General features: G+C 58.5%; 1 protein-coding gene across 2 annotated transcripts; it reads right to left on the minus strand.

The window, feature by feature from the left end:
• Positions 1 to 6,044: 6,044 nt before the first annotated feature.
• Positions 6,045 to 26,972, minus strand: SOGA1 (suppressor of glucose, autophagy associated 1). Of its 2 annotated transcripts, none has more exons than XM_015296789.4 (15): positions 26,443 to 26,972; positions 20,609 to 20,833; positions 19,582 to 19,740; positions 17,340 to 17,402; positions 14,182 to 15,393; positions 13,090 to 13,206; positions 12,784 to 12,909; positions 12,249 to 12,479; positions 12,054 to 12,161; positions 11,725 to 11,892; positions 10,789 to 11,040; positions 10,636 to 10,707; positions 10,193 to 10,263; positions 8,501 to 9,950; positions 6,045 to 8,412 (listed from the first exon to the last, which is right to left on the minus strand). In XM_015296789.4, the coding sequence occupies exons 1-15, from the start codon at positions 26,683 to 26,685 to the stop codon at positions 8,263 to 8,265; spliced, it is 4,647 nt and encodes a 1,548-aa protein (XP_015152275.3). In that variant the 5' UTR covers positions 26,686 to 26,972; the 3' UTR covers positions 6,045 to 8,262. The 2 variants fall into 2 exon arrangements, with proteins under 2 accessions (XP_015152275.3, XP_015152276.3); XM_015296790.4 differs by having other exon boundaries at positions 13,090 to 13,209.
• Positions 26,973 to 27,317: the final 345 nt, after the last annotated feature.

The following is a 27,317-nucleotide window of genomic DNA, read 5'->3' on the forward strand; positions in this document are numbered from 1 at the left end:
GGCAGCCCTTCACATGTGCTGGATGAATCAGCAGATCGTGGTGGTGGGGTTAAACAGGGGGACACACATCTCACTGCAGATCAAACTCCTACACGTTGGCTGCAGGAGGAAATTTTAATCAGCACTGTGATAACAGCCTTTGGGTCCTGCTGGGAGTTATCAGTGCCTTTGTTTGCAAATGGGGCTGCTCGATACCACTGTGGCTCTGGGCACTGTTTGAGCAGCTCCACAGCCCCTGGGCTCCTCAGTCCCCTCCTCCTGCTGGCATGGGGAGCTAAAGTGGGTCGGGTTGGGCAGAACCAGGCCTGAGCAGTCCCGTCCCTATGCTGTCTCAGGGAGACAGATGGCTGAATTTCAAGCTCCAGAGAGAAGCTGATGAATATCAGAGCCTGATGATTTAGCCTTCTGCAGTGTGCATGCAATACATTCATAATCATTTTGCATGTAGATGAGCTTATAATGCAACCATGGTTCTAAATCAAACCCGGGAGACACATTACCGCTGTTTGCCTGCACTTTCAGAGTGATTGAGCCACAAGAAAACGCCTTTCTGTCTCCTAGATGGAGCCAATTAACCTTGTAAAGATGCTCTCCCCTCTCACAACGGCTTGTTTGTTTATTTGGGCTCTGCTGGTTGCTGCTGCTTTCCATCTGGAAGATGGAGCTGAGTCAGAGAGAGAGATGGTGGACACCGGGCATGCAGAGGAAGATAAAGCAGGCTTGGGAGAGTCTGCATCGGTCTGCAGTGCATTAAGAGAGGCTGAGGTTTAGGAGCTGCTTTTGCCATGGGGTTTCATCAGTGTCCCAGAACTCCCATGGCAGAGACGTGCCCTCTGCTGCCGAGCTCCAGCCCTGCAGGCCTGCAGTGCCAGCCATGCAGGTACCACAGTGGCAGTGAGACAGGGTCTGAGGTGGCAGCCGTGCAGGGTCTGCTGTTACAGAGATGTGCAGCCCATGGGGCCAGTGATGTGGGGCCCCAGGGGTCAGTGATGCAGCCTCAAGGCATGAGTTCATGCCAGCTATGCTTCATGGTGCAGCACATCCCAGTCATGGCATCCAAGCACACACATCCCCTGCACTGTCCCCTGGCACCTTCTGCTTTTGTCCTAAGCCTGGAGCAGCCTGGACATTAACCACTAGCTGGGTGCACAGGGGTGACCCAGGCCTGGTGCCCAGCCCTGCATCCTGATACTTCACTTGAGTAAGAAGCATGGGCTGGGGTGAGAATATCTGCACGGGCACAAGACACAGCAGCCCATCCTACACTCAGGAAGCTGGGGGTGGCAGAACCACACCAGTGCTCTGTGGGACCACAATGGCTGGTGACAGCACCCAGAAGGCACGTCTGCTTCCTCCTTTTCTTTTTTCCTTGCTTGGCCACACCTCACCACACAAAACGTGCCTATTCCCATCCCCTTGGACTTTGCTCAGGGAAGCCCCTGCTGTTTTGTGGGGAAGGTGGGACGTGGTGGTGGCAGGAGAGAGGTCTGCAGGCAGAGCTCCAGCCAGAGGATGTTGGAGAGGGACCTGGCCACAGCAGAATTCCCTGTGGTCTCTGGCAGCCCTGTCCCCAGCTGAGGGCTGGAGACACCACTGGGGACCGCTGCTGTGAAGCCCACGGTCATGGCTGAGCCACCCTGTCTGGTTCTGCTCCACGAGTCCTTGGCTCATGATGCAGGTTTTGTCTGTGCTCATCTATGTGGCTCATTTGTGGCACCATCCCACCAGCCTGGCCAGGTCCTACATTTGCTTCCATCACCCTGCAGTCAAAACATCTCCCTGCAAACAGCGTTTGCTCCTGCATGGAGATGGGCAGAGAAGGGCTGGGAGCACAGCTGGTCGGGCCAATGCTGCTGTATGGGAACTCTTTCATTCATTGCCCGGGACATCACAAAACCTCAGGAGCTGTCTTCACTGTGGTTGACATCCCCAGGGGCTGTAGCAGGCAGAGGCCAAGAGGCACCTGGAATAGGAAAGCCACCACTTAAGGTGGTGGCTCCAACACACTACTGAGAAGACGACTTAAAAGGCAGTTTTTATTTTGGCTTTTTTTTTTTTTTCCGTAGAGATTTTTTTATTGTTTATTTTTTAAACAGACTTGGTTTAGATTTCTGTTTTCTACAATAATTCAATGTAAAAATCCCAGTACAATATACAACAGTTTGAACATTTGGAATAAGAAATCCAGCTTGGGGAGACACGTAAGTTCAGCTAGGTTCTAACACAGGTAGGAAATTCTCTCCACCCTCTCCCAAGTTCACCAGCCAGGAAGGCATTTGGATGGGAACGCTTTACAAATGTCACCCCTGCCCCATCCAGACTCTGGCTGCCTGTTTTGCAGTGGGACACATCACCTCAGGAAGGGGCAGAGATCCTGCTCCTCCATGGGGTGGTTGGGAGCCTCCAGCGTTGCAAGGCAAAGTGTGCATCAAGTGAGCCGGCTGGCCCTTGTGCGTGAGGGATGTAGGATGCTCTGAGAGGGTCCTCCAGGAAGGTCCCTCGGGGTCTGGGGCTCCCACAGGATGGAGAAGAGGTCTGTCCTCCCCTAGGCAGTGCCAGCAGTTTGTGCCCTGCTGCAGTCAAAGGTGGTTGGGTGGGAACAGCCACGCGTCTGCATGGCCCAATCCAAGGGAAGGAAAACAAAGGCGATGCAAGGGTTGTGGCTTGAGGGGCTGAGCGGTCATCTCAGGGTATCTCACTGGCCTGGGATCTGGCAGTCCTTCAGGAAGCCACTTTGGCTTGGCCCGTGGTACTCAAACAACTTGGGATGGTCCTGCTTGAGCAACATGTGAAGGCCATGCTCAAGCTACATGGGGCGATTCTGCTTAAGCAGTCTGGCACGGTCCTGCTCAAACACCAAGGAGTGGTCCTGCTGGAGCAGCGTGGAATGGTCATGCTGGAGCAGTATGCGATGGTCCTGCTCCAGCAGCATGGAGTGATCCTGTTTGAGCAGTGTGCAATGGTCCTGCTCAAACATCACAGGGTGGTCCTGCTTGAGTACCACAGAGCAAGCGGCAGTGATGGCTCCTCATGTCCTGCAGTATCACAAACACTGCACTCAAAGCCATGTCTGGCCTTTCTTGACACTCTTGGAAATCCTCCAGTGTTTGGAGAAATCTCCTACAGGTGTGAGTGCTTCAGTGGATTCCAGGAGACTCTGACTGAGCTCCCCTGTTCCAAAGGGTTATTGCTAATGAGTCAGAACACCAGTGACTTCAGCTGAGTTGTGTAACCTTCCAAGAGCAGAAATCCTCCCACTTCCCCAATGACCAGTTCCAGCTGTACCAGCTCAAGGGACAAGTGTTTTCTGATGTCCAGCAGGAATCTTCCAACCTGCAAGCTATGGCTATCACCACTGCTATGCAAATGTCTCGAGTAGCGGGGATGGGGTGGGAGGCTGGCTCTTCATCCAACCTAGCCCCACATCCCATTCCCAGCAGTAACGGCCCTGTCCTTCCTGCTTGCAACAGGGATGGCTGTGCTGGAAGTGACTTTCCTGGGTTGGTGAGGGATAGGATACAAGGCAAAGGAAGGAGGAAGAGAAGGTGGCAATAACAGCAGGGGGCAGATGTGCTAGGAGTAGTGGTGCAGGAAGGATGGAGGAGAGGAATAATGGCAGGAGGGTGAGCTGGGAGAAGATGGAAGGCAGGATGGAGTTGGGAGGTGAAGGAGAATGAAGGATGACAAAGGAGGGAAGTGTGAGTTGGGTGAGGATGACTGGAGATCAGGAAGAGGTGGAGGGGAAATCAGTGAGGTAGGTGGGACGCTTAGAAAATGAGGAGGGATAGGGAAGTGGAAGAGTATGAGGAGAAAGTGGAACTGGGAGGTGAACAATGGTAAGGGATGGTGAGATAGCAGGACAAAAGGTATGAGGAGAGACGGGGCAATAGTCAGAGCTGAAAGAGTATGAAAAGGGATGGGGAAGGATGGAAGGTGGAGATAGGAGGGACAGAAATTGGGGTGGAAGGAGAAGAGGTGAGAGATGGAGGAAAGAAAAGAGATAGGAGATGGTGGAAAGCAGAGGACAGTGAGATACAGGAGAAGATGAAAAGTGAAGGACGACAAAAAGACTATGAAAGGTTGCAGGAGGATGAGGAGAACTGGACAGGTGTGAAGTGAAGGATGAGGAAGAATGGGAGGTGTTGGGGCGTGGAAAAGGATTGGGGACAGCAGGAGCTGGAGGAGAATGAAGGAGCGTAGAAAAACAGGCAGTAGAGGAAGATAAGAGGAGGAATGAGATGAGGTGATGGAGGACAAGGACGGGAGGGAGTAATGAAGAAGAGATATGAGGAGATGATGGGAGATCACAGAATATCATAGAATCTTTTGAGTTGGAAGGGACCTTTAAAGGTTATCTAGTCCAACTGTCCTCCGATGAACAGGAACATCTACAGCTAGAAGAGAAAGAGGAGAAAATGGAGAGATGTTTAAAAGTCAGAGAAAGACAAAGATTGGTGGGAGATGGAGGAAGATGTGAGAAGATGATGGGAAATGGAAAGGGGGTTAAAAACATGGGTGTGAAGGAAGAGGAGGCAGGGTTAGGAAATGTTGACAGCTGGAGGTGCAGGGCGAAAGTGAGAAGTGAGAATGGATTTTGAGATGGGGAAGTGGAGGGAGATGAGGAGAATGGAGAAGGTAGAAGTGGACAGGGAAGGGAAATGAAATAAATTAAAGCAGGATGTGATGATGGTGGGAGATCACGGGGGATGGGAAGGGATGGTGAGACGTTGACATGAGGAATAAGAAAGGAAAAGACGAGGTGATGGAGGATGAGGACAGATGAGACAGGGTGGAGGTGGAGGGAGAAGAGATGAGATGGAGGGAAGTTGATGAGGATAACAAGGGATGGGATGTGGTGGGAGATGGAGGAACACAGGAAGGATGAATAGGACGTGGTGGGTGACAGAGAAACACACTTGGGAGAGATGGGAGATGGGCAATGGAAGAACATGGCAGGGAAGGAGATGCAGAGGTGACAGGTCACAGGAAGGAGTGAGGGGACATCATGGCTGACAAGAGGAGCACAGGAAGAATGGGGACATGGTGTGTGATGGAGGAGCACAGGAAGGATGAATAGGACATGGTGGGTGATGGAGGAACATGGCAGGGAGGGATCAGACGCAGAGGTGAGGTGACAGGTCACAGGAAGGAGGAATGGAAGGTAGGTGATGGTAGAACACAAGAAAGGACAGGATGTGGTGGGTGATGAGGGGACAAGGAAATAGGAAGAGGACGTGGCAGGTGATGGGAGAACAGAGAAATGAAGGATGATGGAAGGAAGAATGAATAGGAGGTTGTGGGTGATGGAGAAGCGGTTAGGGGAAATGAAACGTGATGAGTGATGGCAGGAAGGGGTGGGGAACCGTGGGCAACAGGAGCACTGGAAGAGGGGAATATGGTAGAAAATGGAAGTGCAGAGGAAGAGAGGTGGACCGTGGAGGTCAATGGAACATGGGAAGCAGAAAAGTGATACGTGGATGATGTAGGAGCAGAATAAAGGGGTGTGGGATATGATGGCCAATGGAAGAGCACATGCAAGTGGAAAGGGATGTGGCTGAGAGAATAAGAAGAAAGGATGGGATGTGTTGGGGGACTGAAGAGCAGGAACAGAAGGGATGGAATACAAAAGATAGTGAAGGAGCAAAAGGAGGGGTGTGACACAGGAGGTGGTGGAGGAGCTCAGGGAGGGGAAGTTTCATGTACTGAGCCTGGGGGGGGCTGGGATCTGCAGGTGATGAAGGCAGGAAGCTGGGGCAGTGACCTGGGGTCTGTGTGCAGGTTGGAGTGAGCAGCTAGGCAGGATGGGGCAGGGAGGCATGAGAAACACCAGCAACACGAGAACATGGAGCTAAGAGGTGTCTGTGTGGGGTGAGAGTCCGTGAGGGGTGATGGCAGGGAGCCGTGCGGCACAGCCACAGTCAGCACTCGGAGATGGGGAGCGGATGGGACACCAGGTGTGGGCAGCTGGCCGGGACAGTGGGGACAGGACCTCCCACACCTTGCTGCCCCCCGCAGCCTGGGAAAGCAGCACCAAGGGTGCGGGAGAGGGTTTGCAGGGCCTTTATTCATCACACGACAAGCAGGCACAGCACAGGGCGGGCAGGCGCTGTCATCGGGGCAGAGCGAGCCCTTCATGTGACCTTGGGGCAGGGACAGGGACTGCGGAGAGGACGGGGGCAGATGCTGCAGGGGCTGAGGCCAAACCTGGCACCTCCACAGCATATTAATTATCCCCATCTCCCCAGGCTTGGCCAAAGCAGCTCCTGCCTCTCTGCAATGCTGCCTTCACAAAGCCCCTGCCGTCCCCTGTCCCTGTTCCCATCCTCGTGGGTAACACCCAGCACCGCTATTTACAGAGTAAGACAGAACTGACTAATATTACAAATAATTAAAAGGCAGTTGTAAAAATGAGAAAGGAAAAAAACAAAACACATTCCAAAAGTAGAGTCTTTAAAAACAAAACAAAGCCTAGTTTTCAAGGAAAATGCTAAAAACCACCCCGAAAGGATCTATGTACAGCAGGAGAATGCCGGCGGCAGTGCCGGGGACGTGAGGGCGGCAGGCAGGGATGCTGCCTGGCCTTGGCTGCTGGTGCTGGGGGCAGTGCCTGCTCCACGGCTGGGTGACAAGGACCTCGTGGGGCCGGCCAGGTGCCCTCGGAGTGAAGGCCATCGGTGCTGGGCCGCCTGGCCCTGGCTGATGCTGGTGTGTCCGGAGACACAGGCAGTGAGCAGCCATCGCGGAGATGCTGACAGAGGCTGCGACGTGGCAGTGATGAGCCGTCCTGCTGCGGGCAGTGTGCGGCTGGACGGGAGGGGGCAGCAGCTGCGGCAGCAGGAGCAGTTTCTGAGCGTGGCTGCGAGATGACAGCAGCGCACAGAGCCCCTGGAGCGATGTACACAACATGAGAACAACGCCCACAGGCTCTGGAGCAGCGTAGAGCCCCAGGGGTAATGCACAGAGCTCCCAGAGCACCGTACACAGCCCCTGAGCAATGCAGAGGCCTCTGGAGCTGTGTACAGAGCCGCCAAAACAGTGTACATAGCCCCTAAAGCAATGCACAGAGCCCCAGGGTATTGCACACAGTCCCGGAGCCATGTGCAGAGCTCTTGGGACCACGCACAGAGCCCCCGGAGCAATGTACAGAGCCTCAGAACAATGCACAGAGCCCTTGGGGCCACGCACAGAGCCCTTGGGGCAATGTACACTGGCTCAGAACAATGCACAGAGGCTCTGGAGCAATGCCCAGAGCCCCCCAAGCAATGCCTGCAGCTCCAGCAGGCACAGGCACCTGCAGGCAGTTCCATCTGTGCAAATCCCTGCCCAGCCCCTGGCACGCAGCTCAAAAATAGGTCAAGCAGCCACCTCGGAAACTGCCCTTCTCGCCTGGCACCAACACTGCCGGGATGCTGTTCTCCTCCCTCCCTGGATAAGGCTTTTCCCCATGGTGATGACCCAACCTCCGGGCGGCGGAGGCTGCGAGCCACAGTGCAGCCTCCCAGCCCACAATCTCTTAATCCAATTGGTACATCTCCAATTTAGCTCATTTCAGTACGTTTGGTTTTGTTTTGTTTTTTTTTAAATGCACTTGGTTTTACATTGCAGGCTGTTCGGAATTGGGAAGAGCCAAAAGCAGATGGAGAAATTAAAAAAAAAAAAGAAAAGAGGGAGGAATATGTAAATTCAGCACTTGGAAGAACAAATAACTACAAGTGGCCCCGGGCAGGGAGGCGGGGGCTCGGCAGGGTTTAGGCTGCAGGGGGGGGTCCCCCACACGTGCATCCAGCACCCGTCCCAGGAGCCGGATGGGAACGCCTCCGAGCACCGCCCAGCCCGGGGACCCCCCCGCCTCCCTCCAGCACACGGCTGATGCAACCGCCCTGCAAGCAGAGCTGGCAGGGATGCACCCAGCATTGGCCGTGGGGCGGATCCATCCGTCAAATCCAAGCCCTGCCGCGCTTCACCCCTCCCTGGACCAGCAGCATCACGGCCACCGCCTCGCATGGCAGCTGTCCCCTTCATGGGGCCACCGCAGGGACCCCGGTGCTTCCCGTCGTGCCTGTGCCTCGGCCACCCTGGCGGGATGCCCCGCTGCTGCCGGCAGCCTCCGCCGCCCAGCGCTCTTCACCATCTGCTTCTTAAGCATCCCCACGAGTGAGGGGATGGTTAGGAGACAGATGCATCCCCGAGAGGGGCCCTGTGGGCATTCTTGGGGAAGGAGAGTGGGAAGCAGGCCAGGCTGCGTGCCCCGTCTCGCTGCCCTCACTCACTCAGCGGCCCGGGCTTCTCCTCCACCCTGGGGATGTCTATGGGGTGCAGCCTGCACTTGGAGGGCGAGTGGCGGGCGGCGGAGCGGGACGGCCGGGCGAAGCAGGAGGTGAGGGACTGTGAGCTGCAGTCGCATGCCATGTCCTGCAAAGAAACATTGAAGGGCAGTTAGAGAGGGCTGCAGCCATCCCCAGCACACAGCCTGGCACATGGGGGCCCCCCACCTCATTACCTCACTGGCCATGGCTGAGATGAAGTCAGGGTCCCGGGGGAATGCCTCTTTGCTCCCTTGGCCAGGGGACATCAGCTTGGGGTCCTCACAGCTGCTCTGCTTGAGGACTTTTTTGCTCAGGATGCGGGAGGTGCTCTCGGTGGGGTGGTAGGAGGCCAGGCTGGGATGCTCGGTCTTCTTGGAGCCCTCCTCCCCACCACCAGCATCCTTCTTCTCTGGGGGGGCCGTGGGGCTCTGCGCCCGCCCACAAACATTCCTGAAGAACTCCTGCACCAGGCCGTACTTGGGGGCCTCAGCCTTGGCCCTGCCGCCCTCAGGGCAGCCCGGCTTCCAGATGGACTCGGTGCTGCCCGCGTGCTCCACCACACTGAAGAGGCTGGACAGGCCATCGTTGATGTTGCTGAGGACGGGGCTGTCACGGGTGGTGGTGGAGCGGGCCCAGGCGGAGCCGTTCTGCTTGCCCTGGTGCAGGTTCCAAAGGCTCCTGTCCTTGGAGGCATCCAGCTTGGAGGAAGACCTCCGCTGCAGCTTTGGTGAGCCGTACTTGGGTGAGCAGCAGGGCCGCTCGATCCTGGCGTGCACCTTGTCCAGGGAGGTGGAGATTTGTTTGCCACGCACTGAGACGAGCGAGGAGCTGCGTGGGGACCAGCTCTTGCCATGCAGGCTGCCGCGCGGCAGGTCCGTCTGCAGGCCCACGCTCACCGTCTGTGTGGTCTGTGTCCCCACGTGGGCCAGCCCCACGGTCTGGCTCGAGGTGCTCTTCACTTTCCTCTCCAGTGAGCTGGAGCGGATGGCCTGTCGCACGCAGTTGGTGATCTCCTTCATGTCGTCACTCATGTTGCCGGAGATCTCCAGGTCGTGCAGCGAGGGAGGGAAGCGGGGCACCGGTGGCACCGTGCTCTCCCCCGTGCTGCCATCGAGCAGCTCTCGCTGCTGCTTGGAGAAGTTGCACAGCCACTGGCTGTATGTGCTCTCCGCCCTGGCCGACTCCTCCGGCTCTTTGGGCTTGGCCATGGTGAACAAGAAGCCGGGCTCGATCATGATCTTTCCCTCCTTGTTGTGCACCACAGCTGCCTCCAGGCGCCGCACCACAGGAGGGCTGTAGTAGATGCGGATCCCTGTCTTGTCAGGTGCTGTGTAGCTCCTCTGCATCTGCTTCTGGGTTGGGTCATGCCCCGAGAGGCTGCTGGCCTGTGAGTAGTCCCAGGAGGAGATGCCTAGCTTCTCCTTGGCCAGGCTGTCGGAGGCGGGTTGCTCGATATTCACATACGTACAGTTAGGGGGAGGAAGGCTGGTGCTGTCCCGGATCCCGTTGGGCAGCAGCTGGGGGGCTGCAGATGACTTTTTGCCTCGGGAATGGTCACCCAGCCCAGGCACAGTCTTTCCAGGGAGGTAGGGAGAACAGTCGAGCAAGCTTTCAAACTCTGACATGGAGGAAACGGACTTGGTCCTGTGAGAAAAGAGAGGACGGGGCTCAGCAGCCACCCATCCAGGCAGCGGGACAGGGTGATGATGTGGGGTGCTGCAGGCACCACCCCAATGGGACCCTGCAGGGCATCCAGCCCTGCTCACTGCCTCCAGGAAGACAATCCTGGACCACAGCTGTGTCCAGATGGAGCTGGAGGCCGACCCAGCTGTGACAGCCACAGATATCCTCCACACCCTGGGGATGATGGCCACCACCACACTCACCTTTTTAAGTTGGTTCCCTTGGCGTCTTCTTCAGAGATTGTCTCTTTGTCTGTGATTTTTTCATTCAGAGCCTAGGAGGACATAGAAGCATGCACTGGTGGAGTCAAGCACAGGACTACAGCACACGGGTATGTTGGAGCAGGGGCTGCACCCTGCTCCTTTCCAGCAGCACCTCCCCAACACACCCAGGTCCTGCAACTCACTCCAGAGGGCTCACTCTGTCCACAACTGTTGTCTTAACAACTTTCTGAAGCCCCTGGGGATTGCCACAACAAGATGAGCCGTGCTCTCTGCTGTCTCCATGTACTTAATTCCCCCTTGCAACTGCTTGAGACTGCTGTTCAGGGAATGCTGTTGTGAGGTACACCCAACCTCCATCTGATTTTTAGCACAGACCTTAGCCCAACAGGAAGCCACACCACATGTAGCCCTCTCTCACCCACCTCTTTCCAGTTGCTGCCATGCTTCTCCATTTCAGAGTGTTTCAAAGCCCACGGGTTGGCTCCTTTCTGCAACTGGAGAACACATCCGTCACCCAACGAGTGCACAGCGAGCAGGGGCCGATGCTGAATGACACATGCATGGGGACACCATACCTGGTTGAGTTTGTTCTGCAGGTCCTTTGCTTGCTGCTCTGCCTGCTGCTGCTCTTCCTTGAAGCGGGCCAGCAGCTCCACCTTCTCCTGTTTCCAGTTCTTTTCACTGATCTGCAGCTGCTTGGTCAGGTCCATGACGGCGCTGTAGGATTCAGCCAGGAGATGCTGATGCTCCTCGCGCTCCCTCTTCAGTGCCACCTTCCAGTCTGGTAGCGTCCGCTCCGTGATGCCTTTGCCTGCTTTTGCCTCCAGCTGCAGGGACACAGTGTTGGCAGCCACATGCCAGATGGTCACCCAATGGGATGGGGGCTGAATGTCCCCACCGAAATCCTGACAACCCTCAGAGGGCGGCACCCCTGTGGGGTTGGCAGAGAGCACCCCAGGGATGCTGCTGCTGGTGGCCAGGATAGCATCTGGAGCAGGGGTACTGCCATCACAGAGGCTTTGCTCACTTCTGGGGAGGAGAGAGGGGAGCTGGGCACTAGAGATGGAGACTATAGAGAAACACAGCCCAAGCAGCGCTGGCATCACTCTCATGAGCAGATGCACAGTCAGAGGCTGCTGCCAGAACGGCATAAGGGAGATGCAAACTGTCATCACCAGGAGCTCAGGGCAGACTGGGGCTGGGGGCTGATGGGACAGGAGAGGAGGGCTTTGGTGCTATTGCAGCATGGGGTAATGAGCATTGTGCATGACCAGAGCACGCTGAGCCCTGGTACCATCCTACCCGCCCTAAATGAGCCCATCAGAGGAAAAAAGTGCATCCTCCGCTCCCACTGCAATTTTCATGCCAGCCCCGTTGCTATAGAAACTCGCCTGCTAGAGTGGCTGCTCATTGTGATTCCTGCCGTGCCATACTTCCTCCCAGCAGCCAAGCTTTGGCTGACAGTGCGGGCAGCCCCCAAGCCCCACACCCCCCCCACCCCAGGCTCCCACCTGGGCGATGTGGCACTTGAGCTCAGCGCGCTCCATCTCCCAGGCAGCCTTGGCCTTGGTGAACTGCTGCTGCAGCTCGCCTGCACCACGCCGCTCCTCCCGCAGCTCTGTGCACAGCTCCTTCAGGGTGACCTTCATGTCCGCCAGCGTCTTGATGCACTCGTTGGGCTGTCAGGGACCAGAGGTGAGCAAGGGGGTGCCACCTCGGTGCCCCAGCTCTGCACGCTGCCACCCCCACGTTACAGACGTGGGACACCAGCAGGGCACGGGACCCCCCTGCCGCCCAGCAGTGACACCCAGTGGGGACCGATCCTGCCCACTCCACTCACCGTATTGGGAGTCCAGGCGTCCCCAGAGCAGGTCCTGTTGTCTGCCTGCTGCTGTGGGGTGAGCTCCTCCTCTTCCAGCAGCATGTACAGCTCCTTCATGCTGTTCACCTGCAGGAGATGCCGTGGGCAAGTTGCTGAGGATCCCAGCCAGGGACTGGGGACAGCTGAGTGCCCTATTTCCCCTGCCCACGGTACCTCCAGGAAGTCATCGCCCTCACTGTGCACAATCTTGCCCTGGCGCCAGCACTTGAGGAACCACTTGAGCTTCATGAAGAGCAGAAGGAAGCTTTGCCTGAACTGCTGTGACTCCTGCACCAGCAGGTTCTTCTCCTGGCTCCAGAACTTCTGCTCCAGCCGCCTCTGCAGGTTGAGGCTCTGCAGTTCAAACTCACGCCGCAGCAGGGCTTTCTGGTGGTCCTCCTTCAGCTGTGGAGTGATGCGCTGAGCCATCAGCATCCATACAGGCTGCTGTGCCTCCTCCCAGCACCAGACCCCAAATTTCATGACTCTGACTCTGCCCAGGGGGAGCTGCAGCATCCCTGGGACAGTGGGATCATAAAGGCAACAGGGGGAAGTCCTGCATGGCTCTACACACACATGCAAAGATGGGCATGCTCAGCCCCCACTTTTCTTGAGGACTGTTCTGAGTGTCCTCAAGCAGGTCACCAGCCTGGGGATGGCCCAGCTGTGCTCATGGGGATCCTATCTCCTGGGGCCAGCACCCGCTCACCTGGCAGATCTTCTGTGAGAAGTTGTCCACCTCATCCTTCCGCAACTGCCTCTCCTGCGAGAGCTGCTCCTGCAGCCCCCGCAGGCTCTCGTTGGCCTCTGACAGCACCAGCTGCAGCTCCTTCATCTGCAAGGGTATGGAGAGGGTAGTGGGTGCCCACCAAGCAGGGCTCAGCGTCTCTACATAGCTCCTGACCCCGCATCACTCCCACTAGGGGAACCAAGCTCCTCCTGGGGCATCCCCAACCCTCCAGCCCCACTGAGGGGACACAGCTCCTGGTCCACTCCGGGACAGGTGGCTTCGTACCTCGGTGGCATAGGAGTCGTTCTCGTCAGGCCGGCAGGTTTTGTAGCTCCGGGAATGTGCGGGGTCCGTGTCCTTGGTGTGGGTGATGCGGTAAGGGTCGGCGTCCCTAAAATCAGGCTGCTGCATGCGTGGGCAAGTTAATGAGAACAAACCAAAAGAGCGGGAAGAAAAGAAAGCCAGAAAACAAAACAATGGGTTTCCGAAACAGTAAAGAACTACAAGACAACAAAAAGGATGATGAGGAGAAGGAACTTCATCACCATGGCGGGAGACAATGCGGAAACCAAAAGGAAACACAGGATGAGACACGTGGCCTGGATTGTTTGGGAAAAGGAAGGGAAAAAAAGAGAGAAACAGGGAAAAAATGTGCAAACACCAGTTACGGTGCCATGCAGTGACTAGGGGGGACCGGGACCTGGGGCTGGTGGGACTGCAGTCCAGCAGCATGCAGAAAAATAGGACTCTGAACAAGTGAGTGTGCTCCAGAAAGGGGCTTGTGCCCGTGATAGGACCTATGTCCCCAATCACATCCCCATCTCTGGCTGTCCTGGCGAGGAGGGCACGGGATGCTTGCCATGGATGTGCTCCCCATCAGACCCAAATTTGCCTATCTCTGCTCTGCAAATTACCCTGCCTGGGAATTGTTTTAGGGCATGCCATGAGGCTTTTTCCAAGCTGACTGCCTGCAGTTCAGGGGGCTCTTGGGATGCTGCCCATCCCAACAAGCAGAGAGCATCAGAGGAGGGGACGCTTGGCTCTGCAGGGAGCCTGGTGGCAGTGGAGGGGAGCAGCTGGGCCACCCGCCCTGCCCGGGCAACTGCACTGGGGTGGGACAGCACTGCAGCCACACAGACTCCTGCCACCACCTCCTGCTGCACACACTCTGTTAGAGCAGAGTCCTATCTTGTCCCAGGTGCCACGGCATGCAGCGAGGCGAGCATTAGTTTGGGGATTGCTCTGGAGAGGCACGAGGAGCAGTATGTTACGGGTTGGGGTTTGTTCTGTTAAAGCAGGAAGAAAAAGGCAAAAAAGTGGCAAATAAAGCAACAAGTGCTGCGGGGCGGCCATGGGGCGTGGGAAGGAGCCCCGTACCTGCAAGTCAGAGCCATGCTCCTTCTGCAGCCCCTCTTTGGTGGCCTCGTGGCTGCTGGAGAAGAGGAAGGAGCCGCTGTGCTCCTTGAGGCCGCTGGAGAGGAGATCCACCTTCCGCATGAAGCAGCCCAGGTCCTGCTGCAGCACACCCAGCCTCATGAGGAGCACATTCATCAGCTTGGCGTCGCTGGGGCTCTCGCTGCTGTTATCCAGGGCCTCAGCCAGCAGCCCCCCCACGCACTCGTTGTCCAGGCACACCTTCAGGCTGGAGGTGAAGCCATTGGCATCTGAAATCAAGATGTCGATGGCTTTGCTGACGAGCGCTGCTTGGTCCCGGATGCCCAGCAGGGTCTCCAAGTCCTTGGCCTTAAGCAGCTTGGTGCTGGAACCTCCATCCAGCACCCTGTCCTGCACCTCGGCCTCACTGCCACGCTCGTCCCTCCAGCCAGCAGTGGGCACGCACTGCGCTGAGTCGCCGGCCTCGGCGTCGGTCTCCAGCATGGGCCGGGTGGTCTGGCAGGAGGCCAGGTCACAGCGCTGCAGGTTGGAGAGGAGAACCCGGTTCTCGTACTGCAGCTTCTTCACCTTGCCACTCAGCTCGCTGATCTGCACCTTAGCCGTGGCCAGCTCCTCCTGCGAGGGCTCGCTGACCACTGAGCAGCTGTCCTCTGACAGCGTCACATCCAGCTCGTGGTCCGACTTGTATTTGTTGAGCTCGTTCAGCAGGAGCTTGTTCTGGTCCTCCAGCTCCAGCAGTGAGCGGCGCAGCAGGTCGGCCTCCTCCTCCACAAACTGCAGGTGCCGCCGCAGCTCTGCCACCGTGTCCCCCGCGTCCCCGCAGGCCGAGGTGCAGGCCAGGAACCGCAGATCCTGCCCTGGCAGCTCCCTGTCCCCCTGGCCCTTCATGTCGTCCATCTCAGCCCGCAGGCCGCGGTTCTCCACCTCCAGCTCCACAATCCTACGGCTGAGGATGTTGGCTTCTTCTTCCACCAGCTTGAGGTGGACCTTGAGCTCTGCCTCGCGTGAGTGGGGTGAGTCGGCAAGCTCCTCCACAGACAGGGAGCTGTCAAGGTCCCCGTAGAGGGACCTGTACTTCAGAAGCTCCTCCTTCATGCCATCGTTCTCCTTGGCCAGCTTGGTCAGCTTCTTGCACATCAGGGCCGACTCCTCCTTGGCAAAGTGCAGCTGGCACTTCAGGTCTGCACTGTCCTCCTGGGGACAGGGAGGGGATAGGTGTTAGGGTCACAGGCAGAGAAGTGGTGGCTCTGAGGGACATGGAGCACAGACACCAGGCTGGGGATGCGGGGACCTGGCCCTGACACCACTCAAGGTGGGGAGGAAAGCTGCCAGATGGCACGGGAGAAAATCCCAGCCACCAATAGGCTTCCTCTCCCTCTGCTTTGTGGTGGCAGAGCAGCCACCTTGCTGAGACACAGTGACAGCAACAATCTCCAGGGCACAAGCAGCTACAGCGTGTTTGTTCTTTTTCTCAAGGGCTGGAAGCCTCCCATGGTCCCACCCCTCGCCCAGCCCCTTTCCTCCCAGCCACCCGTCCCCACCCCCACCCTGCACCTCACAGCCCCAGCCAAGACCCTGGCCCTGCCCAGCCTCCTTTGCTTCCCCTTTGCTTGGAGTTGTGCTCAGGCTGATTTTACATTTATCAATAACCAGCTCTGCTCTTTGCTCTGAGAGACCATTTCTCAGCCATGGAATGGTTTCTGGACAGAGAACCAGGATTTCCTGACTCCCAGCTTGTGACTTCCTGTCCAGTGTGGTCACTCTGGCATAGAGACAGCCCAGTGGGGACCCACCAGCATCACCCACCAGGTGGCACCCACCTCCAGCTCCCCCAGCACCCCCCAACCCCCAATGCCCCCCCAGCATGGCAGAGGTGCCCACAGAGCTCCAGGAGCCACCGAATATTGTGGTGCCCCCATCCCAGCAGGACTGCCACGGGTTTGGGGTGCTGCTTTATTCCCCAAAATAGCCACAGGGACAGCAGAGGGGGGGCAGCGCCATGGGGCCGCTATCCCAGCCAGGCAGACATGACCTCAGTTCCTGTTTTTCCAGGAAAAAAAGGCTGCAGCCGGGCACTTCCCCCTGCCCGAGGCACAGCCGGAGTGACCAGCAGTACCTCAACTGCTCCTTGGGTTGGGGACAGAGGGGACAGAGCTCGGTTTTCAGTTTGTCCTTCCCCAACAAGTTCATTTTCTGTGAGTGCCCAGCACTGTCAGGCAGGAAAGGAGCCCAAGAAGCTACCAATGAGTCACAGGTGGCTGTGCCCGGGGGCACCCAGCCATGCTGCACAGGAAGCACACAGGGACTGGGGGATGCTGCCAGCCCATTGGCACCCCAGGAAGCTGAGGCTGGCTTTGAACCTCCAGCACTGAGCCACAGTTGGGTCCCTCTGTCACTGAGCTTCAGCCCCATGTCCCTAAATTGAGGGCTCTGTGAGGATGACAGCATGGGAAACAGGAAAGCAGAGGGGTGTTTTACTGCATTTTGTCCCCACGTTGAGTGGGATGCGATAGCAGTGGCACAGTGACCCCAGAAATCCTGGGGTCACCATGACGAGATGCTTACGGTTTTATGGGGCTCCCCCCCTGCTTAGGCTTTAGGGGAGCAGTTCTACTCCCCAGAATAGATCCTGTAGCTGCCTGCCTTCAGAAGAGGATTTTTCGGGTATTAAAACACTCGCATATCTATCACCACAATGGCAACTCTGCCCCTCTGAGCCCTGGTAACAGCATTAACGCCTCACAGCAGCTCAGTGCAACCGCGAGTGACAGATAAAATCCCCCTGCTGCCAGCACAGCCCCTCCCCACACCCACCCAGCAGCCTGCACAGGGCAGGGATGGTGACAGCAGCCTCGAGCTGCTGCCACAGGACCCCAGGCCCCTCAGGATCACTTGGCCACTGGCACAAGCTACAGTGACACATGGAAGGGGCTAAAGGCACCGCCTGCCACTGGTACTCCATTGATAAAGGAGACAAGGGACCCCTGAGGACAATGAGGATAGCTCAGCGCATCAATCCCTGCCTTGTGCAGGGGCTGGGGAAGGCAGATGAGCTCTGAGAGGAGGAGATGGCTCTGCCCTGCCCAGGATTTCCTTCCGTGCTGGGTGCAGTGGCCACTAACTGGCACCATGGCCCATACCTGCACCGATGGCTTCTTCTCGGTCTTCCCAATGGAGCGAGACCCCCTTTTCTTCAGGGAATTCTGCAGAGAGAAGAGGGAGATGTCACCCACAGCCAAAGCATGGCGCCCTGCTTCAGACAGACAGAGCAACCAGGACTCCCAGCCTGGGGACGCTGCTGCCAGGGCACTGTTGACTGCTCCAGTAGCTTGGGAATGGGCCAGAGCACTGGTGGGATGAGCCCCTGTTGCTGGGGGAGCCAGGGTGCCTGACATCATGTCATGGGGTTTGGCCAGAGATGTCCCCTGCAGGCACGAGGGCAAGTGGAGAGGCTGAGTCATGGGCCGGATGGAGTGGGGAATCCCAGGCTGGGATGGCTTCGGGGCATCCTGGTTTGGGAGCAGGAGCTGGAGCTCCTCCGTGTCTCTCCCCTGCCCACACACAGCAGCAGGCACATCCCAGCTACCTTTCTTCCAACCGCCCAGGAATGGAGCTGCAAATGGGGACCTGGGATCAGCCACGGGCTGTCACACACCTAGAGACAGTGGCATCTGGGCAGTATGGGTCAACAGGATTCCCAACCCTAAATCCCCCAGCAATCCTCCTCCTGCCCCTCTGACCACCCCAGCAAAAAGAGCACCTGGCAACGGCTGAGGGCTCCCAGTTTATCAATGGAGCAATGCTGGACCTTTCTCCAGGGTCCCTGGGCACACAGGGGACAATCCCCAGGCTAGTAATGACAGCTGAGGCATGGGGAGCCCCATACAGGAAAAAAAAAAGAAAACAACAAGTTGACCTGTTCCCAGTCACGCACTGCCCCGCTGTGCCCTGGTGGGCGATGCAGTGTGACTGAAGCCCCTCAGGCTCACAGGGCTGGGGCTGCCCCAGGCACGTTCCCATGCTGGCGCTGAGGCCCCGGCAGCCAAAGAAAGCAGCTGTGAAATGTAAGCTGCTGCCTGTGCCAAGGTGCAGGGCTCTAGCTTTCCTATTAAGGCTAAGACCAGCACTGGAGCTGCTCGAACCCCACCCGGGGGCTGGCTGTGCCACGTCGGCATTGCTTGCCCCGGCTGTGCTAGGGACGGGCATGCCCTTACAGCACAGTGGTTAGGGGACACTGCGGTCCCTGCGCCCAGGATAGAGCTTGGGGGAGGGAGGGGGTTCCACCAGAGGGGATGCACTGCCCATCCCACAGCAACCCAACCACAGAAAAATCTCTTGCAAGTGAGAAATAAGTGGCCCCTAGGGGCAAGCCCGGCCCTGCCCAGCCTGCTGCTGTTTGCATGCTGCTAACAAGCTCTGCCACCGTTCCACATCCTACAGCAGAAGGGAGGAGGCAGCTGAGACTGGTAACTCACCCTGTTAACTCACTTTCCTAATTAGCGTTCTGGAACAAGTGAGTAACCCCAATGCCTGGGGAAATGCCCTTTCCAAGAGCGGATGCAAACCCACGGTGCCTGCTGCTGAGCCCAGCAGGAACTGCAGGAGCACAGCGCTCTGTCCCTGCAGGGCTCATCTATGGTGACAGCCAGGTTTGTGACCATTAGCCTCCCACCAGCACAGACCTGCCAGCCTCAGGGAACTCAAACAACCTCAAGCACATGGAAGCCTGTCCTGTGCCAGGCAGCAGCAGCCCGCTGGGGCTCACATGGCTGCAGAAGGGACACCTCCCATTCTATTCTCACAACCCACTGTCCCCACCCCCATTCCTATCCAGGCAGGGCTGGGCGATGGCACCACATCCTCTCTGGCACACTGCCTGCAGCTCCCCGGGGACCCATCATATCCTGGGCAGTAGGGAAGTGGGTTATGAGTGCTGTGATGGATGACATGCCCGTGCTGTCACTACGATGCTTTTCCTGTCACCAAGAAGGGATGTCCCCTCACCGCATGGGGACCAGCAGCACTCCTGGCCAGGAGCTTGTCCCATACTAACGGCTCTGGAGCCCTGCATAAGCACGCATGTGGATTTCAAGAACATACACAAAGGAACTATGTGTGCCAGCCATGCCCCAAAGGACAAGCCTGAGCAGCATGAAGCTGTCCCCCCTCGCAGGCAGTCAGGGCACAGCCAGCCCTGGGTGAGGTGCTGCCTGCACACCCCAGCATCACTCTATGCAGAGCAGCACCGCTCGGGTTTCATGAGCATCTGCAGCATGGTTTGGGTTTCAGCGATATGAATGCCCCGCGGCACCAGGCCAGGACACCTGCTAGGCGCTGAGCCTTGGGGTCACCCCCTCCACGTGCCCCCTGTGTTCCCCTCACCTCTCGGAGCTTGTCCATCTCATTCTGTACCACCTGCTTGGCCAGCTCCGTCTCGATCAGTCGCTGGCGCAGGTCCTCGTTCTCCTCCTCCAGCCTGATCCTTTTCTTCTCCACCGCCTCCAGCTCGTTGTGGAGCCGCACGGAGACATCCTTGGCCACCTGGGGACACAGTGGGGCTGTCACTGGGCTGGGTACAACAGCATGCTGGGAGCACAGCGCAGGGGCAGGACCTCACGGTCACCTACCAGCCCCAGACAACACCCATGGAGATTGCCATAGGACCCTTTGGAGCAGACACCATGCCGGGTAACATGCTGTCCCCTGGCCATGTGTGTCCCCTTTATCACCACCATTACTCCTACCCCTACCTCTACTGGTCAAACCCTGCTTTCCCCAAGCACAACGCGGTGCTGTGGGATGGATGCCTGTCGGCTTTTTGTGCTTTTTTGTCCTCCACTGTGCTGGAAAGCAGCTGCTGCATGGCTGGGAGGGGAGCGGAGCAGCCCCTCGGGAAAGGAAAGGCGAGCTGCTGCATCGGGTTACGGAAAAACTGCACAAGAGCCCCCGGAGCTGAGCGAGTCCCTGCTGCAGGCCCTGCGGGGGGCATTGCTCAGGGTCAGCACAGTGCTTGGTTTCAGGCTCCTCTGTCACCTCTCTCCAAAATCTGAGCTGCTCTCTCAGCCGCTCCCCAGCACTGGAGACGTCCCCTGCTGCCGCCACTTCTTCTGGCAGCAGCACAAGTGATCAGCAAACACAACGCAGCACCAGGCTGGTGGCTGGGGCAAGTGATGTGAGGCCACCTCAGTGCCATCACCTGTTCCAGCCTGAGACCTCACAAGGTTCCCGTAGTGGCCAAGAGGAGAAGCAGCTCCCAGGTCCCCAGCTACAGGGGAAAGCTGTGCCCGGCAACTTGCTTCCTATCTCACCCCAACCTGCTTTGGGACAGATCCCATCCCACCCCACCCTTTGGGCACTGCCCGCAGCATTTGGGATGGGAGATGTGAGGAGCAAACCCCCCGAGCATCACCTTGACGTCCTGCTCCAGGCTGTGGATGAGCTCGCCATCCACCTGGCCGGTCTGTGCCACACGCAGGCTGCGCCGCTCAGCCTTGCGCAGGCGGTACTGCAGGATGCGGCACGTCTTGCTGGCCTGGTCCAGCTGCTGCCGCAGCTCCTGCAGCTGGTAGACGTCCTCCTCCATGTAGACGTCCCTCATCTCCAGCATCTCGGCACGCAGCTCCTCGATCTCATCCTGCAGGGAGAGGCGTGTTGGAAAGGTCAGAGCCCACAGCCTGCAGCTGCCCCACGTGCCCATGGCGTGCACCCCACAGATGGGTGCTAACAACTGGGGTTTCCTCCTTTCCTCTCGTGGCACAAACAACATCATTATGCTGCTCTGCACATGGCGGGACGTCTATGGAGGTAGAGGATAACACTGGGCCATGTGCACCCCATGCACACCAGACCGGGGGGAAACTGGTATCATGTACAGTCCATGTGCAGCACAGAGATAACAGCACTGGTGGAGCAGGCAGAAGCACCCAAAGTGGATCATAAAATAACAGAATTCCCGAGTTAGAAAGGACCCACAGGGATCATCGAGTCCCACCCCTGGCTCCACACAGCACCACCCAAACCCAAACCCTATGGCTGAGAGCGCTGCCCTCTGCTCCCTGTGGGGAGCTGCAGCCTCCACTCAGCCTGCTCTGCTCCTCATAGACAGCGACCTCAACACTGCTCCAAACGCAGGGACCTCAGCCACTCCTCACACACATTTAAACCTTCAGACCCTTCCCCACCTCTGCAGCCCTCCTCTGGATGCTCTCTCACAGCTTTTTGACCTTCTCATGTTGTGGTACCCAAACCCGCACACAGTGCTGGAGGTGAGGCTGCAGCAGGCAGAGCACAGCGGGACAACTCCTTCCCTCACCCGACTGGCAGCACTGGGCCTGATGCACCCCAGGGGACGGCTGGCCCTTCTGGCTGCCAGGGCACACTGTGACTCACGGACAACTTGCCGCAACCCCCAGGTCCCCCTGGGATGAGGATGTGGCTGTGAAATCCCACACGAGCCCCACAGAGCTGTGCGCTGGGGGAAGGAGCATTCTGTAGGGCTCTGGGGCTCCCGGTGAGCTGAACACCACGTGTGCTGCTGCCAGCACCTCTCATATAAATAAACCAAAATAAAAGAGGAAGATGGGGGAGGGAAAGGATTCGCCGTGGGAGCAGCCCAGGCAGCAGTTGCAGCGAGAGAAATGTAGGTCGCCTTGGAAAAGATGTGTCAGGAGGAAGGAGGCAGGCGTGGAGCAGAGAGGCAACGCAGGGACACGAGCGTGGCTGCCAGCACTGGGCCCTGCGGCTGCCCCGCTGTTTGCCACCAGGCAGCCACTGCCACGGAGGGGAGCACGGAGGTGGGTTGGCAGCGCACACAGCGCCTGGAGCTGCCCCAAATTTGGGTGGCAGCCACTCTGCCCAGCTCCAGCACAAAGCCCCAGCTGCATCTTCCCTTTCTACCCCCCCCCCCACCACCACTCCGAAAAACAAAGCCTGAGAGCGGCAGCTGCGGGGATCAGCCACAGTCGCTCACTGTTGGCTTTTGCAACGAGATGGCAAATCGGGGACGTCACCGAGACAATCCCCGATTATCCCCGAGCTGCCGGCACCGCGGTGGCCGCGTGGCTCTGTGCTGGGGCTGTGGAGCGGGCAAGAACTGGGAGGTGACCCTTGGAGGGAGCAGGGTGCTCCGGGAAGTGCCAAGACTGCCCCACTGAGGGCATCGCTACAGGCACATCCCGTAGCTCTAAAACCCCCAGGCACAAAGCACAAGGATGTGCAGCACCAGGAAACATTGCTGTGAGGGCTGTAATGCTCCCCAGGGTGACATCCCTACTGGAAACCCCACAGTGACCTGGAGAAATGTGAAAAGCTCAGAAAGCCACAGTGGTGTGGGAGCTGCTGGGGTGGGTTTGGGATGCAGTTAAGAGCTTTCGTGGAAAAAATGCTTTGCACATCGCAGGTGGCTTGTGATGGGGCAGCAGAAAACATCCACCTGCAAATAGGGGATTTCTAGAGAGCAGATCCTGCATGGCGATGTGAGCACTTGAAATAAAAACACCACCCTGATGCATCACAAACTGCCTACAAGAAAAGAAAGGCTGAAATCAGCCTGGGTCGGGTGGCTCAGGAAAGCTTCACCACCAAAGCTATTTGAATGGAGGCCTGAACAGGACTGCGAGGCAGCTGAGGTGCTGTATGGGACACTCCCTGCGGGGCGCCCTGCGGTGCTAAGCCGAGGTAATGGGATTAGGATCGGAGAGCAGCAAGATGCCAGCAGGCTGGGGGCAGCTTAGGGCGGCTGCGCTGACACCCTCTGCTAGCAGAACAGCCCACCCTGACCACCCTGCAGCAGCACCTCTGTGGAGCTGCTGTGCATCTTTGCAAAATGCAACCAGAAAACGCAGATTGAGGCAAAGGTAGAGCCAGGAGCAGAGGAAATGCCTGAGAAACAGCCCCGATTGAGGGCTGGCATTGCAAAAGCACTGTATGAGGTGTTGAATATGGCATGCCATGGAGGTGAGGAGGGTGCCAGGAGACATGATGGGGTGCGCAGAAGCCAATGCCTGGCTTGTATTTGCAGGAGCCAAGCATCACCCGTGGAGGAGCACAAGATAAACACCAACCCGTGAGCCTCAGAGTGACCGCATCTTTCCAGTGATTGCCCCAAAAGGCAGCACAGCGGGAACCCCATCTCCTACAAGCAGAAAGCAGCACAAGATGCAAAGCTGGATGATGCAAATGACAGCACTGCTGGCAACCCCGGAGGTTGGCAGCGTTTGGCTCTGGGGCACAGCCAAGCAGCAAGCACTGAGCCCTGGGGACAGCCCTGTGCACACACTGAGCCCCAGCGCAGGAGGAATGGAGCAAGGAGGGGTGCGGGAGGGGGGCTGCTATATATGCCCATCTGTGTGCAGAGCTGGGAGCAGCAGGAGAGCCCACAGTGAGCCAGGACCAGCACCCTGCAGCTGCACTGGGGTTACAGGACATGCACAGCAGCTCTCAATGAACTCTGAGCCCCCACTGGACAGAGGAGGGAATTATGCTATAATTCACTAGGGAAAAAAATAGGGACCCCCCCCCCCCCAGCAAGGGGTTCCTGGCACACACCCCAGTCTACCACGTGATGCAAGGTTGGTAAGGGGCACCCTGTGTGATGCCACCAAGGGTTTCTTCAAGCACTCTGAGAGCACAGCAGCCACCCTTCTCACTGTGCCTCACAGCAAGACAAAACCCAGAGCTTCCCAGCTTTGCACCTGCCCCCATAAATTACCCTGCACACAGCTGGGTGCTCACTGCTGGCTGGACAGCGGTGATGGGCCGGGCGCTGCCAAACCCTTCATGGGGCTGGGAACGATGAGGCCCTGGGGCTCATTCCAGCACTGCTGGTGCTTTGCTGAAAGCCTTTGTCAAATTATTTTTTTCCCCTCTAAGCCTGGGGAAATCGCTGCTGCAGGGAGCAGCAGGAGAGGCAAGCTGAAATATAGGCGTGCATTGGGTTAGTGCAGCCAAGGAAGGAGCAGCACAAGCTGGCAGCTTGCCCTGCCCAGGTGCGGCACCGCAGTGGCACCATGTATGGCCCCGCTGACGGCACCCAGTCCATCCCAAAACCCCATCGCTTTAAATGAGAATTTTATCCAGCTCCAATCAAGTGATATTTCACCTGTAGCTGTTCCAGGCAGCACTAGGATGTGCCACCTCTGACAGGTCAGACAGATCAGCGCTGGAGGGGAGGGGATCCTCTGCGGCATCCCTGCACATTGCATCACAGGCCAGCCTAATCATTTGGCTTAGGGTCGGCCTTCTTGGGCTCTGAAGTCCCAAATCCATGAGCATGCACACACTGACAGCTCCTCATAGCCTGCTGCAGCCCAGCCCCCTTTTCTGCTCCTTGCTGGTCACAAACTGCTCAACAGCTTCTGCTTTTTTGGGGAGCACCACAAGTGAGCATGGCTGCAGTTATGAGCCGGTCCAAGCCAGGAGAAATGAACTGACCCAGACCCACCGGCATGGAGGATGCGGGATGCTCAAAGCACTTTCAGGAGGATTTCATATCTCACTGCTGCTTCCCCACCCCCCTGGGAGTGCAAGGGGAATATGGGGCACATGGTGAGGGTCCAGAGGGCAGCGCTGCCACATACAGTGGGACTGGGGACACCAACGTCCCTGCAGCCCTTCTGGACACCGCTCCATGCCAGGGCTGCTCTTGCAGCAGAACACCCCGAGCCCTGCAGCCTGCCGTGACGACCACGTGAAGATGGAGGAAGCAATTGCACGGCCAGCCGGCGCAGCAGCATTTTCACACGCATTCTTGGAAACCGGAGGGGCCTCATCTGTATTTTTCCAGCTCTCCGTAAATCAAAGCCCTTAAGCTCTTGCTGCTAATTCTGGCAGGAGTTCGGACACCAGCTGCGAGCTGGGGCTTTGCTAATGGACAAAGGGCTCGGCCAAGCATCTCTAGGGTGTAGCACCCGGCTCTCACCTCACCACAGCAATCCCCGCACGATCGCAGGCTCTGGCACTGTGAGGCAGATCTGGTCTGTTCCCACCTGCCACACTGGAGGGATGCCACCAAACACAGAACTGACACTTGACCCCTCTCAAGGTGCTGCTGCAGCCTGGATGCATCAAAGTCTTACCCAAGTGGCACCCTGAGGAAGAGGGGAGGATGCAAAATGCCTGCAGCCCACCAGGTCACAGCATCTATCCCCTTTCTGTCCCCAAAACCCATGTCCCCAAACTTGCCCTGGCATCACTGTGTGCCCATCAGCCAGCTGCAGGCCTGGAAAAAGGCCTCAGGGAGTCTGGGGCCCCTGTGGAGAGCAAGCACAGGGACTGGTGGAGGGAAATGAGCTGGAAAATCTCCCCCTGGGGACCTGCCAGTGTCAGGAGGCAGAGAGGACAGTGGCAGCATCCTACTCTTTGCTGTACCATGCCATGTGCTGCGCTGTGCTGGGTTTCTCTATGCTGAGCTGAGCTTGGACCTGTCAGGCCATCCCATGGCATGACAGGCTGTGCCAAGCCAAGGTGGGTTCAGCACTGGCTGTGCTGTCCAGCTGAGCCATACCAGGCTCTGCTCAGTGATGCTGGGCTGGGCCGTGCTGGGTTGAGCTAAGGTGAGCCCTGTGTTTGCCTGTGCCATACCCAGCCATGCTCAGGGATGCTGGACCATGCTGTGCAGGGACACTGAGCCATGCCTGGAGCTGCTGAACTGCACCATGCCCGGGGATGCTGTGCCTTTCCCAGGGATGCCCAGAGATTCTGAGCTACATTATGCCCAAGGATGCCACGTGATGCTGTGCCCAGGCCACACTATGCTATACCCAGGGATGCTATGCCCAAGGATACCCAGAGATGCTAAGGGATGCCCAAGGATGCCCAGAGATGCTAAGACACACTATGACTAGGGGATGCCATGGGATGCCCAAGGATGCCCAGGGACTCTATGCCCAGAAATGCCATGCCGAGGGAGCAAGTGTAACCATCACAGAAATGCTGTGTTACACCCAAGGATGCCCAGAGATGCTAAACTATGCTACGTACAAGGATGCTGGGGGATGCCGAGATGCTGTCCCCTACTCAGGGGTGATGTGCCCAAGGATGATGTGCCATGTCCAGAAATACTGAGCTGTGCTGTGTCTGGGATGCCGTGGGATGCCGTATCCTGCCCAAGGGTGTCATGCCCTGCCCAAGGATGCCATGAAATGCCCAGGGATGCCATGCCATGCCCAGGGATGCCGCGCTGTGTTGTACCCAGGGATGCTGTGGGATGCCGTGCCCTGCCCAGGGATGCCGCACCGTGCCCACCTTGAGATAGTCGTTCTCAGAGCGCAGGTCCTCCAGCTCGCGGAGCAGCCCGTCGGTGCTGGCGTCCAGCAGCTCCTCGGTGAGGTCGGAGAAGGCGAGAGAGGTGCTGAGCTGCAGGCGGCTGCTGGCCATGGAGGCGGCCGAGGGCTCCTCGGGCAGCGGCGAGGCCTCTCCGGCCGAGGGCGGCGGCGGCGGGGCGCTGCCCGGGGATTCGCTGTCGCTGCCGCTGAGTTCCAGCGACATCAGCTTCGCCTCCTCCGAGGCGCTGCAGTCCGACACCTCGGAGCTGCTGTCCGTCAGGCCGCACCCCTGCCCCGGTCCCGGTCCCGGCCCCGGTCCCGGCCGCAGCGCCCCGGCCGCCGGCTCCGCCCCGCGGCACCGCCCCTTCGCCCTCGCCGCTCCGCGGCCCGCGGCCCCCCCCCTGCCGCCGCCCCGGGCCGCCGCCGCCGTCGCCCGCGGCCGCTTCTCGGGGCGCGGTTCCTTGCCGCCTCCCGCCCGCCGCGGGTGCCCGGAGCCGCCGCCCGCCGACAGCCTCGAGGCCGCCGCGGGGTGCGCGGAGCCGCCGCGCCGGCTCCTGGCCAGCGACCAGCCCGGCACCTCCTTGGGCCGCGCCGGGGACGGCGCCCGCTGCAGCTTCTTCTTCTCCGGGAGCGGCGGCGGCGGCGGCCCGGGCGGGCACGGCTCCGCCGGCGCGGCCTCCATGTCCCCGCTGCGCTGCGCTGGGCTCGGCCCCGGCTGCGGCTGCGGCTGCCGCCCGGCTCCGCCCGCCCCGCACTGCCGGGCGGGGACGCGCGCGGGCGGCGAACAAAAGGCGGCGGAGGGGGGGGGGAGCGGGGGGGCTCGGCCGATGCTGGCGGCAACAGCGACCCCTCCGC

This window comes from Gallus gallus, chromosome 20 (genome assembly GCF_016699485.2).
Source record: "Gallus gallus isolate bGalGal1 chromosome 20, bGalGal1.mat.broiler.GRCg7b, whole genome shotgun sequence".
Taxonomy (NCBI): Eukaryota; Metazoa; Chordata; class Aves; order Galliformes; family Phasianidae; genus Gallus; species Gallus gallus.